The 20,167-nt window shown below is 40.0% G+C and overlaps 1 protein-coding gene across 1 annotated transcript in view; it reads right to left on the bottom strand.

The window, feature by feature from the left end:
- RNF145 (ring finger protein 145) overlaps positions 1-20,167 on the bottom strand; it is a 39,923-nt gene that overhangs the window by 9,894 nt on the left and 9,862 nt on the right. Inside the window, exons 3-5 of the mRNA XM_042826299.1 lie at positions 11,776-11,884; positions 6,091-6,182; positions 1,493-1,728 (exon numbers count right to left, since the gene is read on the bottom strand). Coding sequence (XP_042682233.1) covers positions 1,493-1,728; positions 6,091-6,182; positions 11,776-11,884 — 437 coding nt within the window. The remainder of the gene's footprint in view (positions 1-1,492; positions 1,729-6,090; positions 6,183-11,775; positions 11,885-20,167) is intronic.

The raw sequence follows: 20,167 nt of genomic DNA, 5'->3' as shown, positions 1-20,167 counted from the left end.
CAGCTATCTACCACACAAGGGCATCCTTACGATGAGGAGACTTGTAAAGCAGCTGCACTTAGAATACAATTCTGAGCAAATAAGAAGACAACTATTTCATCCCCAATCTTATCTGCAGCTGAAATCTTCATATGACGTTTGTTTTATACTGAGTGCCTAATAGAACAATGGATAAATGAATCAGATCCACATCAGACTTCAATTTGACATCAGGAAGCTAAACTCTGCAGGTGTCCATGAACATAGAAAACAGAGGTGCTGGTTCTACCTTTTTGCAAGTCTTCAAACAGTACAGAAGGAGTGCATTCTATCCCAAACAGCACTGCTGTCTCTCTTATAAAGAAAGTGGTAAGCATGATTTTCATATTCTTGCTGGAATACGTGGATATTGAGGCTTTGCCAATCAGCTCTTGAGCTTGTTTTAACCAGTAAATCTACAATCTAGTTGTGAACAAGGTCAGACCATGCTACGTGCTGTACAAGCAAGGAAGGGTAATCTTGCTCCTAAGACCAATTACATAAAAATAAATAATTAGACAATACTGATCAACATGACAGGTTGAGACTTTGGCATGTCAGAAACCCACAGCTGCCAAGTTCTGGTTTGCATATGACATATGACAGCAAAGAAGAGCTTTAAAGATGGTTCTGAAAGAGCTTAGCAAGTTACTTTTTAGGCTGTTTCCAGAATGGAGAAGCAAAAGGCAGAAAAGCAAAGGCTTGCTTTGAAAAAACTCCAGCAAGTGGTGAGAAGAGAACTGGTGGGTCCATCAAAATTAAACAAGTATCAATTATTTTATACTGAGATACACTGAAGCATATGTACTCATATTTTGTTTTTATATAATATGAGGCATAATCTTTCTGTAGTGTTAATAAAGCAGTTTCATATTAAATGCATTTTTTGGATGCTGAAGTGTTAAAAAAAAAAGGGATGTGTGTCAGATCAACCTTGTGTTTCTGGTAACTCCTGTTAGAACTCTCAGAAATGCTGCTTTTCTTAAGAAAATACTGCAGACTTTTCAACCTTTCACATCACAGTCTAACTTACAGTTAAAATCAGCTTTACTCTTACTCCCAATTAAACATTACTATGATTATAAATGTTTTTTCTTGCAGAAGGTATTTCTTGAAATGAACAGCTACTGTAATTAATGCATGGGAGTACCATGCACATTTAATAAGGCTGTAGATAAATTCCATCCTACCACAATCCTGTCTTTTAGCCTGGATTTGGAAAGGACTAAGTAAAAGCCAAGTAAAGTCAAGCTGCTCAACTAGCCAGTATAACTCAGGCTAATGGCTCAACTGCTCACTCATACAAATTGTAACTACCCTAAATTAAAGAAAGATGATGCTATGGATAGGAACACAGTGGGCTTACTAAGAAAACACGAGCTCACACACAAGAACAGATGCATAGAAAACAGTCAAACTACTTTTACTTAATACTTCATGGCTCCAAAAATGCTCATGCCCAACTCTGTCTTACCTGGACAAGCTCTCTGTATGCAGATTTTGCCAAGTTATAGGGCACCAGGAGATTTGATCCCAGAAAGTAGAGAACTTCCAAACCAGTGAAAATCATGGCGAATTTGTTGATGATGACAATGGTTTCCAACGGGACCAGGCAGAGCCGTGCCAGCAGAGGGAGCATGTGAGCAGAGAAGAGCCAGATCTGTTTTGTTTTCATGACGCAGGAGCAGAGCGTGCACACCACCAGCTGACCTGAAAACGCAACAGTCTTTTATAATCAAGCTGATTATCCCCTTCAGGAAAAACGTATTTTAATTCGTTATCTTTCCATAACACAGTTATCAACATCCAGCATATTATGACAGCTCTAACTAGGACATATCTGTTATGAAACCAGTCTCCTCTGCATTGTTTGCTAGGTCACAAAACTTATCATTTTTAAACTACGCCAAGTGAGGGCTTTGCAGATTAGCAAAATGCAAGCCCCAAGCACACCCAGAATCATGTTCAAATATATAAAGCCCAGGAAAAAATCACACGGAGGATAACTGGGCAAGTCATCCCTCTGGTTTCCACAGCCCCCAGTTCAACCTGTATCGGTGAGCACAGCAGCAGCATTTCTGAAGCCCAGCCATAACACTATTTCATCCTGATCTTTTAAAAAAAAAAAAATAATCAAAGCCCCAAATGGCTTTTAGAACAATATTTACACTGTCAAGAGGAATTACCAACCAAGAACAAGAAGAGGCAGCCAGGTCCACAGCTGAGATTTCAATAACTTCATAATGCTCCGGGGCAGTTGTTCAGAATTATCACTGAACCTTGCAAGTGACATATAATTAACAACTAAATTCTCTTAAGCAGTTGGCAGGACACAGGGACAGCTTTGCTACACACCCAGAGATCTGGAAGGCAGCATTTCTACAGCAGACCAGTCCAGTTTAACTCTCCCATTACAGTCACTGGAACTCTTTATCTCAGAGGAAGCAGCATGGAGACAAATGAACATCATCTGGGTAAGAAAAACTCTCACACATCACTTTGGGTAAGAAACTGGTGTTCTCCAATCATAGGACCTCTGATTCTTGTCTCATCTGATAAGCAGCAACACCTGCTTTCCTCCTGGCGTAACAAGCTGAGTCTGCTCATCATCCCTGCTGAGTGTTGTTTTCCACCTTTTCAGTTCATATACTGATTGGAAGTTACTTGTCAAGGGAAGGAGAACTGTACACCACAAATGAAACACGTGGAGGCCTTGATCTCCTTCCTGCAGTCCGCATTTAATCAGTTCTCAGAAGGGGCCTGAAATGACAGTGAAGCTTGCAGTGACAAGGACATACTTCCCATCTTTAACTGGGGCAGCCACCCTTTTGTTCAGACAGTCTCTTTGTGCTGCATACCATCATATCTTTCTAAGTAGGGCTGTAAATAGTGAGATATCACCTACAATTTGCAGTTTCAGTCAGAAGGAATCAGCTTGGAACTCGTATCAAATCACCAAAAAAACTAAATGCTCAAACTATCTAAGACTAGCAAATCTAATGGAACAATCCACTCTGCAATCTAAGATGCTGGGGATTGAAAAGCACAGCCAGTGACAATGAATCTGGAATGCTCGTGCAGGACTTTAGGCTCCTGCAGGAATTAATCTACTGCTTTAAGTTCCTGCCCATTCTTTTCCCCTCCTAAAACCTCCACAAATACATTAAATATAGCCAAGGACTCTCAGGCAGTAAGCTAACGGAAAATATGCAGTAACTGAGACCATGTGGTTCTGTTGCTGTTCAAACCACATTTAGAAGGGAACTCTCCGTTTCATCCCCTATTTTAAAAGGCTGATGTTAACAAATTTCCTGATTATGACATTAACTGCTTGGCAAAAAGCAGGATGCCTTGAAGTTACTAAGTGCTCCCACTACTGAGCAATGAGAGCCAAGAAAAAACAAGACTCCACAGTAGCACCACTTCCACAGCCACACAGCTTTGTAACATCCACAGCTGACATTCTCACAAGGTGACACACTCATCCAAAAGACAGTTCAAAGGCATTTATTCCTTGCACCCAGCACTTCAAAGCATGTTGGTAACCCTATTTAACAGTCATTGGACTGAGCTAGAACTGGGGAAAGAACTGACTGTGAAAGACCAAAGGCACTCATGAGTAAAGGCATTAACAAAGATTAAATTTGTGACCCAGGCTGTGCATTGTACATCAACCCCTTTATTGTCACCACAGCTTTTAGGTAACAGAGCTCCATCACCATCATGATTGTTTCCTTATGCACCTGTCTCAGTGCCTTTGCCAACAGTGCTGCACCACAATGCTCAGGCAGGACATACAAAAAACAAACTGGAGCAAATCACCTCCTTGTTCTTTTCGCTGTGAAGATGGCAGTTCAGCACAGGATGCTTCTCAGACATGGCAGAATGCACTGGATAAATACTTTGGCATGTAACAGATTTAACATAGTATTTCATATTCAAAGAAAACATTGTCAAATCTCAAAGTCCACTTCTATAGAACTTCCCCAAAGACCACCAACTGCCATCAAGATTAAAATTACACTTTCATGTTGTCTTTAGAAGAACATGGAGAACTACTAATGAGGGTATTAAAAACATTAACATACACATACTTGTTACTATAGCCACAGCTACTTCTGAAATACAATAATCAGACATTCTAGTCTGCTATCCAGTACAACAAAAAACTGTACTGGACCAAAACAAACCTGTCTTCGTCTCTTATCTTTAATCCACATTAAAACTGAATGATACACCATGGGATACTGATGGGTTTGATTCTTGAATTAGTTTCTGTCTATATGTCACAGAATGGCATAATGCCTCCTGACCTCTTTCTGCCTGCTGCTTTGTGGAGCTCCAAGGGATTCTGCTTTATCATGGAACTCTGCACTGCATCTAAGAGAGATTCAAAGAACTAATTACAAATATTTCCTCATTGAAACATACTAAAGGATTTAGCTGTACCTTGATGTCCTATGATAAGGCAGTAAATTTAGCACACCTAGAAATCAGGAGAGAGAAGAAATAACCTCAAAAGAAGATTTCCTTTCCTCAGAAAATAGCAATGGTGTTTCTACAAAAATATTAAAAGCAAGGACAAATGCCACGTTTAAAAGTGAAGATGTGGGCACATAAGAGATGTAGATACTCAGGTAGACCTAACATACGGTAGAAGTAAATCCATTTAAATCTCTCAACAGCAGCTGCAAGCAAAAAGAAAGCAGCTGAGTTTTGCCAACAGTGCACGGCTCACTAAATCTGTCAATAATCTGATGAAAACCACAGACCTTAATGAAAGGAATTAGGAAAGATTTCTCTTCCAAGTTTGTCTGGCTTATATTTAAAATGCACACAGTACATGCGTATTCCAATATCCTATCAGCAGAGCATATGGTATGGCACAGCATCCTTAATGCTGAATTTATTCTCTTCCAAAGTTCATTTGGGAGGGAAGGGTAAGGAGTGTAAAAACCCAATTCTTCACCATTTCTCTGACATTTTTAGGAAAAGGGTCATCTTATCCATTAATAAAATAATCTAAATGCAGTTTTGTGTTGTTACTCCTTAATGCTTTCATTAGAAATATCCCTGGAACTAGGCTGGAAAATAAAAAAGCCGCCTGCTTTTCATGCACACATCCACAAATCTATTTCACTTGTTTTTCTCCTTTTTTCTCAGAGTATGATGATGCTCAGCTGTAAAGACAATACAGAATAAATGCTTGCACAACCACTTCAAAGACAAAAGCATTACAAACGTTACTACTGAAATTTCTACAGTGCTTCCCATCCAAGACAATCCAATCACTCTGAATCAGACTGCGAGTCTGAAAAGAACATGGAGACAGAATGCTACAATTAAGAAGAGCACAGTTCTAGAATTGGTAAGCACAGAAGCACTAAAGAATATTAATGCTATTTCTTGAGAGCAACTTCATGCTGTCAATAAGTGACCGACCACTACAAACTGAACTGCATACATGACATCCTTGAATCTCTCTCCCCACATTCCTCATGCCTCGATGCTTTCACAGGGGTAGGCAGGGATACAGAGACAAAACTCAAAGTTTTCTTTTAAGAATACCTCCTATGCTGCATACTATGGTAAATCACCTCCTATAAAAACTGCTTATTGTGAAGTTTTCACCCAAATCCAGGCATGAATTCAAAGTGCTTCTACAAGAACATACTCACCAACCACTCGTCCTACTCCACCAAATTATAACACACTTTTAATTTCAATTCCATAGGTCATACACAAGCATGAACTGCAACAGAGTGCACCTTTACAACAGTGTGATAGATTAAGATACCCTTATGAATCTCAAGCATTTGGACCTATCATTAAATTTTAAAAATCACCATAGAGATCTAGATAATACTTCAGTGCTGTAAATAAGGGAGTATTGGTAATTCAGTGGACTATGGAGAGTCAGGTAGGACACACACAGGACTCCTGCGTATTAATGAGGATCACAGCTACCAAAAGTGATAGAGAAATTTGAAAACAAGAGGCAAAACATGCCTAGGTTTCAATGAAGAGAATTAGGCAGAACTCTCCTGCATCACAAATATTTCAGTCACTTACCTACTAATGCAGTCATGAAACGATTCATTGAGAGAGGCTCCACGTACATTGGCCCTTCATATCCTGATTCTAATTCACTTCTCACGTAATCCCTAAGAAAAATAAAACCACAAAGTATGTATTAAGATCCTTCTGATCGGACAAGATGCAATTTACTCATCCACACACATCTAACTTCAGTGTACGTTACAGACAATTAAGTAAATTTCAAAAAGCAATATTAGCACGGCTGTTATGGCAGCCTCACTGACTGAAGGATCTAACTGGAGCATGACTTCAGCAACAGGCACATTATCTGTAATTAGACCCACTGTCACAGCCATAAAAGTCCTCTGGGACACCCAAGCTGCTCTTCTGCATGGCCTGAAACTGCTTATTGACAAAGCTTCTTAAGCATCATTTCATTTTCAAGTTTCCTTATTGTTTCGTTTTTCCTAATTATGTTTTTTTTCCTCCACTAGAACCATGTGGAAAGGTCTTCCAATTAAAGGGACAAAATGTTTTGCACCAAATGATCTCTTTGCACTGAATTCAAAATTAGCTACGAAGAACAGTGACAGTCATGGAAGAGTCAGGGATGGGGCTGCCTCATAATCCCTTCAACCAACAGGATTTAAAAATTGAGCTGCACACTGGGGAGCTCAGGGGGACCAACAGGATGCCCTCAAACTGATGGAGCACTACTGAAGATACAGTGAGATAATACACGAACCAGACAGAACATTTGTAACTTTTTTCTGAGATAAGGTGGGCTAGGAGGATGAGCTCAGGCAGTCAAAGAAAGAAGTAAGAATCCTATGGAAAGCAGGCATTTTTCCTGCTGTTGGCAATCACCCATCAGCTCCACTGTAAATGGGCTAACCTACGTAACAGCAAAGTAAATCAAATATGAACTTCATATGAAGAGCAAACACTTTGCACTTTCTGAAGATAATCCTGGAACAGCACAGCAGTAATTCTCCAGTGGCTCGTTAATCCCCTGCCATGAGACAGCAGGCAACACTTGTGACCCTTTGCATCCAGAGCTCCAGCTCTCTCTTCTGCACTCCCCACACGGCTGCTGCTGCACCTCTGTTACACACCGTCAGCTCCTGAGGTCCACAGCCTCTGCTAACCCCATCCAGTCACTCCTACTTGGCTCCAGCCACAGGAATGCTGGGCAGACACACTCAATCTGACCCTGCACGAAGCCAGCGGGATATTTGCTCGAGCAGCAGGGAGCTTCACTCATGGTGTAGTTCTTTACATCAGTGAGGCAAGCCACGCTCGCTGGGAAAGGTGCAGCCAAAGCAGAGCAAGCAAGGCTGGAAATCACAACCAATTTAAGAATTGTTCTTTATATTTCAGGGCAGAAAAATATATGCAAATGGCGAAGCATTTGCATATACGAACTACTAGAAGCATTCACTTCTCTCCAGAAATATGAAAACATACTCTGGTTCTAGCATCACTTCACCACTCCAAACTAAGGTATTCACACACTCATTTACAAAAAGTCTCTGGAATTTGAAACATAAATCTCAAGGTACTTAAACAAACACTTCAAAACCCCTTCTTCATAGTTGACATCACTGCCTACTCAGTGCAGCTCTTCAAGTGTCACAGTGCATGCAAGGTATGCAGGTATGGGCTCTTCAGACTGCAACCTACACCACCTACAATCAAGAACACATGAGGATGGAAAAGGCAGCTAACAGCTCATCCGAAGCAGAACAGTCTCCCTTGCTGTCCAGCCAGTGCAATGGTTTGGTTGGTTGATTTTCAGTCTTCAAACATCAACACAGATGTCTCTGGGACAAAGTTGGGTATATATTTTTTTTAATTTCCATTTGGAGAAAGCACTTTCTCTCAGCATGTGCAAAACAAGCAGGGTAACCTATCAGTTACAAAGGGAGAAAAGAACACTTCCACAGGTTTCATACAAATTTGCAACATGCTGAAGATGGCTTTTTCTATTAGCAATGTCATGCTTCATCCAAAATTGAAGGTGAAAACGATGGTTATTTCTAAACTGCTGGAAGGAAAGCAGTGAAGACATCATTTTCTACATCTGCCAGGAAACAGGTTACAAAATCATCCAGAACACCAACGGTAGCAAGAAGACCTTACACAACTTAGCTAAGACACCAACAGAGCCGCACTTAGTCATCTTTCATAGCAGGAACAAGCCTTTCAAGCTACATTCCTTGCCCTTGGCTGATCCAGTCATTTGCACAGAGGTGTCACACTCGGCTTCATTCTTTAAGCACTTCTCTTTAATTTAGGTTTGCACACCTACCAGCTCAGATAAGCAATGTTTTAAGGTCCCCTATATTTTCTGAACAGTATTTGTAAACGGTGTCTGAATAAGAAAAGTAATTATTCTCTTCCCATTAGTAGAAACATGGGATCTTTTGGCACAGACACCAATCAGAAGATGCCTGGAACAGCTGCACTGCTACACAAGATGTTGAGAAGAACAAGAGCCTGCACTCAATTTTGAACAACTAAAGCTGTATTAAGCTGCAGCTTTTATGTACATTTGAGAATTGTTCATTTTACTCCAGCAGTGTAAAACATTAATACAATGGCTGAAACTGTGTTATTGCTGTAGAAAATTAGGATGTAAGAGTAAAGCTTAGATCAAATTGCCTTTTTTCATTTTGTACGTGTGCCTCATTTTACCAAACTGCTGGACTGCCATGATTAACATTGCTCTATAAAGGTGAAGGGATACAGCACAGTCATTAATTGTTATGGAAAGCCAAGAAAGGTCTGTTATTAAAAATATGCTTTGTAACTGACAAGCACAAGGCACAGTTGTTATTTTACCTAATTGAGACATATTGTTGACACTTACTTTGACTGATTAATATTTGTTGTTAACATCAAATACACACACACTTAAGAGTTTGAATGCCTACAGGTACTCTGAAAACTTAAAATGTTTTAAAAATACAGATAAGACAGAATTCAATTGCTTGCTCCCTGCCTTTCTCTCCTTCTTTTCTCCTCCCAGCTACCTTCATCCCAAATCTTCCCCAAGCTCTGCCAGGTTCAACATCTGGAAAGCAATGATAGCATCAGTTAAAATAATGTGTATTCCATTTTATAGCATAAATAATATTTTCAATTGCTTCATTTCTTTTACACAGTTTTATTGTTGAAACTGGGGGCTGGAGGGGGTAAAACATGATCCTTTCAAGCAAGACATTCATGAAGCTACATATAAAAGAAAAAAAATATATCTATGTTTTCTTTGTCGAGAGTGGCAGGGCTGTTTTTTAAAGCTGACTTCTTTTTCCTTAAACAGATGGTGAATTATCTCTACCCAAACTGCCAGGCTAACGTGATGTATAAATGCAGTACTGCCATGGACTCTCCAAGAGCTCACAAACATTAGCTAATCAATCCTTACACATTAAGGTAATTCCTGGTTTTACAGCTGAGGAAGCAAATGCTAAGAAGTGTCTTGTCAAGGTCAAAGAGATCTGAAGTCTGAATCAGAGCTTAACTATAACATTCAGATCTTATTCCTAGACTTGCAGCTGAACCACAAGCTATTTCTGGGCTGGAAAAACAGCACTGAAGGCTGCAGTCTTCCAGCAGCTCAGAATTTCCAGGACGCTGCAGAGTCACAAGTGCCAGCTGACTCTTGTTCTAAAATCTGCATTAACCAAACTGGCCTCGCCTCAAGATGGGATCTTCATCTGTTTTAAATAGCCTCCCAACTGGTAATGTGTGCAAGCAGCACACACTGAGCAGATTTATTAGCAAAATATCAGGAAGTCTGCACACATGATAACTGTATGTCTCCCTACAATCAGTCTGCTAAATAGAAACATCAGTTATAATTGGATAGCACCATTAATAAGAGGTGTAGCTCCAGCAACAAGAGAGTACCTGCACATTGTTAAACTTCACTAGTTTCATTATGAAACCAGTATTCAGAAATTCTTTGAAATTTTCTTTGAATATTTCTGATTCAGGAATTCTTTGGAAAACCTAATTCAAGTTGCATTCCCTGTGTTATACAAAGGCTGTTGCTGAGCTCCCCCTGAGCAGTGCCTCCTTTCAAACCAGTCCGCCTTATACCCAGGGAATGGATAAGCTCACTCAGAAGCACGAGCTACACTTGCTTTGTTAAATATCTAGGGAATAGTGCTGGACTATTTGAATTTCAGGCATCTTTTAATTAAATATTTTTGTGCCAGTTGATGAAAGATTTAATTAAAGTCTTCATTAATACACTCCAGAAGCATCAAATATAGAAAGCTCAGTACAAAAGCAAACAGACCGAGCAAGAGTTATCCAACAAATTTCAATAAAGCCTTTAAATGCCAAATCTCAAAATGCAATACCACTTACAATTCACACTATGGAGAAAAACAACTACAAAAATCACTATAAAAAGCACCATATTTATTAACCAAAATCCATACCACCTCTCTTTGACTTCAAAGATTCAAAGATCCAGAATTGCATAAGGATCTTCAGCTTTAAATGTTCTGGACCAAAGCCCTGTATCTGATGGGTTTCTGGTACCAGCTGTATTCTCACTTAACACAAATACAATAAATAATGTTTAGGTTGTTGCTTTTTCTAACAAGTAAGCCTTTAACTCTATCAGAAACATCCACAAACTGTATCTGTAAAAAACTGAGGACTTCGCTGAGGATGATAAAAAAAAAGTCCTCTTTCCTTCCTACCCAGTGAATAAGAGGTCTGATTTCTCTCTTGCACCCTCATCAGTTCAGGAAATAATAATTTAATAACTGAAACTCTGACAGCTACAAGAGTTGCACACCGAGTTACCACAAAACCTTCATGAACACTTCCCCTGAGCTGCAGCATACGCAAACGTTCCAGCCAATGTTTTAGTACAACAATTGTGATGCAGAAATAACAAACCTGTTACTTCACTTAATTCAATCAAAAGCACATTTTTAAATGTTTCCCATCAGCAGAAACAAAAAAAAAAAAAAATCAAGCTTAGGTCCACATTTACAAAACTTCCCACGTAAAGACTTTAATGCGAGGTCACTCTCTTTGGTTCCAATTTAACATCTTGTCACTAGAAAAGTTTACACTGGCTTTCAACAGATTTAACTCCTGTCAAACAAATGAAGATGATCCACCTTGTCTTGCCTTTCTCAGAGTTGTCCAGCCTATTGCTTTGTGTTTTAGATCCTAAAACCTTTATTTTCGCTTTCATTGTAAAATATATTACACAAAAATGAGTTTAAGAATAAATTCCACAACTTCTTCACTTTTATTACCCTCACAGCACTACTTTCTCCCTTCTTGTATGCGCCAGGAATTTGAAGGTAACATTCTATTCACTTGGTAAGACACCTCAGTGTTGAAAGCATGTTAATTAAGCCATTGAATAACAGGTTACTACATCACAGGTCATATTTAGTCCTGCAGTGTTTTCTGTCCTCAGATTAACAGACATTATACTCTGCAGAAAAGCAGCTAAAAACTTCTCTTTAGTCAACACAAATATACCAGAACTAGTTGACAGCACATTTAATTCCATTAACTTTTTAAGATAAACAACAGCATGATACATGTAGTTATCTGGCACAAGAAAAAGCTTCCAGAAAACCAGACCTTCCCCGATTTGCAGAAACTGCTAACAAAGTATCCATTGTATTTCTAACTCACAAACGAAGCTAACAAAATTAACCCACTTATTCCTACCTGGAAATTTGGTGCCCAGCATACAGCAGCAGTGCAGTCAGAAAGTACAGGTAAAGCTGAACAAGGTGTTGCCGTGGTAAAGTTAGGAGCACAACGCTTAAGATGTAACCTGTAACAGAAAGTAGAATTTGAGATTTCAAAAAACATTACCTAACCCCATATTTCTTAAAATATGAACTAGCACTCAAGTTATCCAGATCTCTTGAATTATCTTTGCTTCCATTTGGTCATAAAACTCATGCATTTTTAGTTTCCTCTCATCAAAACACAGCACACTAAAACTGCTCCCCCCACCCCCATGAGCAGAGACAGCTCTACCAGTTTCTATAGCATTACATCCAGACAGCAAGTGGTGGACTTGATCCCCCTGTATTTTAGGGAGACACTATCAAAACCAATGTAACAAAAGGAAAAGGCTTAGGAGGCTTAGGTGTCCCTCTTCCAAATGAAAATAAATTTCAATGTAACAGAGAAAGAAATCTATCCATCCAATACACTCAATAATGAGATGTCTAACACCCTTTGCTTTAAGCCAAGAACATACAGAACACTTATTCATGCTGATTATCACTATATGTTTTAATTCTTCCACTGTATCTTCACGGTTTTAAGACACTGTCTGTGCCCACAATTGAGGTAGACAGACACAGGCTCTTCTCCATTCTGGTAACATCAAAGCACACTGAAGCCACCAGGGCTCCATGAAACAAGATGACGTGGCACAACCGAGCGTTTGTGGGCACTGACAGCAGCCGTTACTTCACTGCCTGTTGGTATTTAGTAAAACTGTGGAAAAAGATCCAGTCTTTAAAAACACAGCCTGGCTGCTCAGCAGCTTTTATAACCAACAGAACACTGATCGTTCTTTCCCTAACTGCTCTCATTATTACCTTATTAACGCAGTACCTCAAAGTGCACTCCACAAACGGGCGGTTTTGTGTCTGCCCACCCTCTTCACTTTCCTAGCCACTCAGCAGGGTCAAAGACCCATCGTGTGGAGCCTGTACTGATCTCTATCCCCCAGCTCTCCAACACAATGCAGCACACTCATTCTCTTTCTGAAGGTCAACTGAAGTACCTGGCACTGAAACTCATTCAAGAGAAAAAAAAGAAAAAAAAAAACCAACCAGCTGTGGCTCACAACTTCCCTTCAGCTAAGAAGAAAACGCCAAACAAGTTAACCCATCACCTCAAGTGTAAGGTGAGCCTGCAGCCCTAAGTATCATCCAAGTATTCAGCAACACTGAATACAGTTTAACTGAGTTAATTCAGGAAATTCTTAAAGAATACCAAAGCAAGCAATGTAACTCTAGATTAAGAATTCCAAGGTGAAACAAATAGCTACTGTAACACAATATATTCCTACATTTGATAAAGATACAATGTCAAAGTCAGTATTTATGTAGAAGTATTTCAATGCTACTTAGCAGGTCCCACCTGCAATAAGCAGCCCCTAAACTCTGTCAATACTCCGGTCTTCTAGGTGACTTTGCAGCATGCTCCTAGAAAAGCGACCAGGATGCCCACAGCAAAACCAGCTCTCAAAACAACTGCAGACGTTTTTAATACTGGCTCCTTGCTGTGTACATCATCTTCCCTTCATTGCTTTGGAAGGGACAAATCTGCCTGGCACAGCCATGCCCCACTCCTGCCCTGAGTCCAACCTCCCCCAAACTTTCTCACTCAGCATAGCCCGTGACTCACCTTCAGGTGGAGGAGAACTAAACGGTGTTTATTATGCAGCCTTTTATTCCTCTTCTACTCTATAAATAGTCCAAGAATACCTGCTTACTGTATCTGCATTTAAGCTCTGCCATCTTCTTCACCTTATTCAGTCACATGAAAGGCCACTTGGTTATGAACTTGAAAGGAGCTGGGATAATTTATGCAGAAGGAAGACTTTTCAGGGGGCAGCAACTGCAGCACAGTCACGTTACATAGGAGTATTTTAAAGTGACTCAAGTTCATTCTTCTCTGTGATCACTAACTCAAATCTAGGAGGATACACTGAAGGGCTGAGAAAACATCTAATCACAATCAGAAGATAGGAAGGCTGCTGTCACATCTGTACCTTTCACACAAATGACCTGCAGGCAGCACAGGTGATGCCACCACTCATGAGTTTGAGCCAGAATTTAAATACTTGTTTTGAAATTGCCTTTATTTACTCTGTTACATTTTGAAGGAGAGAGTGAAAGACATTTAAAGTAGTTTCTTTGCACTCCCATTTACAGTTCCATCTTGTAACTTCACTAGAGAGATTTTGACACACTTGATGCTGCAATATTTGCATTCTTTCTGCAGAGGCCTTATTCCCACAGTGGTATGAACCTCATTTTTATCCACAATGTTTCTGCCAAAAAAAGAAAGCAAATAATTCATTACCAAACTAGCTCATTGCAGAAAGAAGATGAGCTCAAATTCAGACATAGCAGCAGCAATATTCTGTTCCCTTTCTTTTTGCTTTGACAAATGATGTAATTAGTAAATGGCATAAATGAGATTCTACTTCAAAACAAAGGACCAGGAAATGAAATTTCTCACAGCAGCTTTCTCATCTAAATTATTACATTGCTTTCATTTGCACTTCCTCTGTCAGAAAAAAGCAGGGTACTGAAAACAGACATTTCTTTTGGGGAAGGATCTCAAGGATTGACAGCTTGAGAAACAGTTGTCCTGGTGGGTAACCTTCAGCACGGGTTAACAGTATCAGATTTGCCCCAGCTTAAAAAGCACAGAGCACCTGTTTGGCAGCAAAAGGAAGCAGAGAGCTTCCACCACCTTTTCTGTAAGATGGCACTGGTTTAGACACCACTGGAGAAAGGAAACAAAAATCAACAGAAAAGCCAAGTTCAACATTTCTAGACAAGAACACACGCATTCATTAGCTCATGACCTCATTTACGACGTGTTGATTCAGCTAGATGAAAACCCCTCACTGTGCAATGCTCATTGTTACAGTAAGCACAGCTCACAAACTGCCTTTCAGCAGTCTCTGGTTGCTTCCCACCAAGGTGTTTCCCTGCTTCCCTCACCCCGCATTACCTCCTTCCCCTCTCTGGTTCCTGAGCTTTATTGGCAAGCTGCATGCAGCGGAGGTTTCCAGAGCACGATCAAAGCCACAGCATATCCTCTTTATGAACCATTTCAGTGCTCATTTGCATGATTACAGATCCCTGGTGTCCACTTCATGTTATTAATCTAAGTTTCCTACAGGTTCAGTTGAAAAATGAGAACTCTGCGGATGAAAGCCAATTCAAGAGTTCACAGCATTTCTTAATAAAACCAAACCATCTCTTGGATACTGCTTCAGCGGAGGCTCGTCAAGGAAACACCGCTCTCAGAAGGAAAGCAGCTGCTTTTGCTGGATACTACAAAGGAAGGAATTTAAATCTTTGAGCACCAGGAAGTAATAGCTTCAATTGTACCAGAAAATTAATTTGGAAGGAGCTATCTTCCTGCTCAACCATGCCCACTGAGGATGAAGGGCGCATCTTACAGTGCCCTGCAAAGCAGCAACCTGTGAGCCACAGAACACCATCAAGACTCTATCTGTCCTGGCTCCACGTAGAAACAGTGCATCACCAAGTCAGCTACATAATTTCAGCCTAACCCTTGCCTGTCTCCATCTCAGTTTACTCAGAAAATCACCTGGACACAATATACAAGCATCAAGCACAGGCAAACTTCTGAAAGACTGTACTCGATGTAGTAGAAGCAGGATAACAACTTGCACCTTTATCCCAAGTGAGTCTAATTTTTAGGATAACCATTGACACAGCACAATTTAGACAGATTTTATAAATTGCCTACATACCTAAAACATCTATTTCAAAAGTGGACAGTTCTCAGAAGGCACTCTTTGGTTAGTAAGGCATGATGCAGAAGTCACCAAACTCCTGTGGCCACACTGATGGAAGGTTGGCTCAAGTCCAGAAGGAGCCACAACAGCCACTTATTTTTAAGTCAGGAGAGAAGCAAAACTCTCCTGCATCTTCAGCTTCCTCACTCTCCCACCCACCCAGAGCTGCTGAAGACAAATGTTGCACACTCTGAGAAGTTTTGTACTTGGAGCCAACGTGGTATTTTTGCCTTTCAGAAAACATGCTGAAAAATTAATTCTACGCTGAGAAAACACATATCCAAACGTACTTGTGCACGAGAAAATTAGTATTTACCCAGTCATGGCAAAGTGCAACTATAAACAGAGATCTGAAATCATTACAAACATCTGCATATTTCAGTGAAAATAATTGCAACAATTTACTCATTACTGGGGTACTGCCATCAGTTTCAACAGATGTTTCTTGAATTATTAAATATGTAACAGATTGAGTGTTTGAAATATAAATAACCCAAGAACTGAGTTCCTTACAGAGATTTACAGTTACGTCAGAATAAACAACATGGACTTCAGGCTCTAGAACTGCTCTATCATTAAGGGGCTGCTTCTGTAACACAGCACACATACTGGCCAGAGTTCTGGCATGAATTACAACCAGGGAGAACCTGAAGAAAACTGCAGATGAAAACACAGCTGGAATTGGAACCATAAAAATAGAACGACTCGCAAAGCATTCCAAGTTATGAACACAAATTGCGGTACTCAGAAATACAATTGTCAACTGAACCTCATAAAATTTTCAGAATCTCCTTTCAAGCAAGCTACTATTGACTTCATAAAATAATAAATAGCAATACAAGTTACCAAGAAGTGTTACCAGCTTCACACAGAAGTTACCTGAAGCTGACCAGAAAAAGGAGAGGGGTAAAAAAAAAAAAAAAAAAAAAAAAAAAAGAGTATGCTAAATTTTGACCATGGCATGATCTCTATCCACTTCTTTATCTACCAACCGCATTGTATAATCCAAAAAGAGGATATCAAGATAGAGCAAGTATTTTTTCAGAGGAAATAAAGACCAAGTTCATGTCATCAAATTGCACTTAGTTAAAAATAGCCATAGTTTAAAATAGTAACAGTCAGCAAATGGTTCTACTATCCCTTAAATTAAATGGTTCTGGAAGGAGGGCAACAGAAGATGTGGAACAGCAAATCTAGAGGTGCTGGATGTGCTGGATCTGAGCAGCACTTCACCTATGTGTGCACTAACTGCATTTGCACATTTAGTCACGCATCCTCATCTCAGGATTTTGAAAAGTTTGTTTTTGGAATGAGCCCAACTGCTCACAACTGCTGCTGCAGTGTGAACCAAAGCTTCCCATGGCATTTCTTATTGTGTTTCTATCAGATCTCTGAAACTTTCCTCTTAAATCACAGAATGGTCAGGGTTGGAAGGGACCTCAAAGACCATGAATCTCCAACCGCTGCCACACGCAGGGCCACCAACCTCCACATTTAATACCAGACCAGGCTGCCCAGGGCCCCATCCAACCTGGCCTTGAACACCTCCAGGGACGGGGCACCCACAGCCTCTCTGGGCAGCTGTTCCAGCACCTCACCACTCTCTCTGTAAAGAACTTCTCCCTGACATCCAATCTAAATCTTCCCTCCCTCAACCAAAAACCATTTCCCCTTGTCCTGCAGTTATCAACCCTTTCAAAGAGTTGACTCCCCTCCTGTTTGTAGGCTCCCTTTTGGTACTGAAGGCTGCCATGAGGTCACCCCGCAGCCTTCTCTTCTCCAGGCTGAACAAGCCCAACTCCCTCAGCCTGTCTTCATGGGGGAGGTGCTCCATGATGATCTTCGTGGCTCTCCTCTGGTCTCTCTCCAACAGCTCTCTGTCCTTCTTGAGCTGAGAGCTCCAGACATGGATACAGCACTCCAGATGCGGCCTTACAAGAGCAGAGTAGAGGGGGACAATCACCTCCCTGTCCCTGCTGGCCACCCCTCTTCTGATGGAGCCCAGGATACCATTTAAAAGACACCATAAAAAACAAAATCCAAGCAAATAAAAGATCTTCCAATGAATGCATGATTGTTGAAAGAAAACAGGCAGACCAAGAAAGATAGCAACCAGCTACCATCAGATGGCAGCATCTTCAGACTTCTCCTGCCCCATTCCCCTTTGATGAAGGCCTTATTCCAAACAAGTAGCTCATACCTGGTCAAGTGATGTGACCAAACAATTAAGGCATTAACCATAAACTGCAAGAAACTGCAACTATAAACAGGGTTAGGAAAAATGACGCATGTTTTACTTATTCAAAGTATTTTAAACGGTTTCTTGAGTTTGTTTCCCAGATTTTATTATTGTTGTTATGACAAAGAATACAGTTAAAGATAGAAAACTGCTCTTATTCTTAGTTAAGAAAACAATACATATTTAACATACTCCAGTGCCCATAGTGATTTATTTCCAAGTCTGATTACAGGTTAAGTACATGACTCTTTCCATTTAACTTCAGAGCATTTATGAATTGGAACAAAATAGCATTACTTTGCCCTTCAGAGGAAGAAATTACGTGGTTTCATCTATTTCCACCATCCGTATCAAAGAAATATAAATGACTCTCCTCTCAGAGCTAATCTAGAGCATAGAATAAAACACTGAAGTCTGACTGTAGCAGTGTGCTAGCCTACTGCATACAAGTTTGAGGTAGAAAGCCATTTTAGCTAGCTAGCACTTCTCCTTAAGAGGATTCACTTATATAAGGGTTAACTTAACTTACATAAAACAATTTTAACAAAGTGTTAATGAAACCATATTATACCTTTGAAGAGTTGTGGACAGAAGCTTTTCTGTTCCTTTTCTAAGCTTTCCCCCACTCCTCACCTCCAGATCTCTCTATCTGATAACAGACCACTCCAACCACCACTGATACTGCAGCAGCTGTGTGCAAACTTACCACATGCTGTGCATGTTGAAGGCTACTGCAGGCCACGCAGAGGCCTTTTAAACCTCTGGAACAGTAACCACGGTGCTAAACGACAGATAAAGTTTACAGGAAAATTGCAAAGTAATTTTGTTTATACTAAATTAATCTGCTTACTTTCAAGAATTCTAAGCAGAAATTCACCTCCGCTACTTGCAGTGCTTTACACGTTTATAGTTACATTTCATGCAGCTTCATGAAATGATATGGGAGGGAAAAAGCTGAATCTAATAGCAGCTTGCATCCTAGAGGCTTTTGTGACTTTCTCAGTACTGCCACCTGAAACGTGAGTCACACCATAACATATCTCCTCACCTGCCCAAACACAATCAGCCTTTCAAACTGAGTGAAAGGGATGACCTTGGAAACCCCCAGCTGGGTCCTTGGTGCTGAGAGAACATTCAACTCTAAAAAAAAAAAAAAATCCATAAAATCTACCAATCCTGATAGAGCTCTAATCAAACTGTTCCTTAAACATCCACCTGAGATGGGCATATCTGATCTCCTAAGCTGTTACAAGCATTTCTGTGATATGATACCTTATCTTTAAAGAAATTCAGTAATCATTTTATATTACAAAGCTGCTGCCACATTTGCTGATACCATGTTTGCTTACAGCAAATATGAAAGATTTTTTTTTTTTACAAAACAGATCAGCATGCTGAAAGATATCCACAGCAAACTGCTGTTCAGATTGCACGCTAACCGTTAATTTCCCTCAACATATCTTCAAAGAACCTTCATTTCCCAAACTGCTACAAAAGTACTTTGTTTATTTTAAAAATCCCATTTATACATTCTGATACATTATTTTAATTAACATTATGTAAACTGATGCAATTAAATCTAGAGAACATTGTGTAGACATGAAAGCTGATGTAGCCCAGCTTCACGCTGATGCAGCTTTAAGAAAAAAAGACTTATAACACAGAAAGAAACACAGATCAACTTTTTAAATACAGTACAAGCAAAGCTCTGTCCCAGATAATTGTCTGAAAATCTTTTAAAACAAGCAACTTGTTTGATGATTTGAAAGCTCTCCTTGGTCACAGCAACTACAGGTTGGAACAAGAGAAGTACAGGCACTCAATACTGCAAAAGCAAATGCAGAATTACCACTGAGAGAATCTGTACTGAGACACCAGCCTGCAGGAGGAGCACACCAGAATCCACTGGTTCAGTACTTAAGGAGCATGCAGGTGAGAAATACTTTGAGGTAATAATACCTACCATCTCTGTAATGCTTTTTTATTGGTGTTATCTTAACACTCTGGAGCAAATACAATGTTATTAAATGACTATAAAAAAGAATGTTGTGTCACAGTTGGAAGTTATATCTTGATAGCTCACTGCACAATGGTTAGTTTTCTATTAGAAACAGAGCTAACTAATTCCTAGAAGGTATTTGTTTGTGTACAAGTTGCATGCACAGATCAAGCTAAGCAGGAGAGGGCCAGGCAAAGTACCATGCCTGCACAGTCCTGTGTCATTTACCAGCAACAAACAAGCACTCTCCCCAAAACACATGAAGACCCCATAAAGCAGCCACATCAGCTTT

Source organism: Centrocercus urophasianus, unplaced genomic scaffold, assembly GCF_019232065.1.
Source record: "Centrocercus urophasianus isolate 14NV4802_14NV808 unplaced genomic scaffold, USGS_Curo_1.0 seq_26, whole genome shotgun sequence".
In the NCBI taxonomy this organism is placed as follows: domain Eukaryota; kingdom Metazoa; phylum Chordata; class Aves; order Galliformes; family Phasianidae; genus Centrocercus; species Centrocercus urophasianus.
The sequence above is the reverse complement of the archived record's forward strand: the minus strand, read 5'-3'. Positions and strand labels throughout refer to the sequence as shown.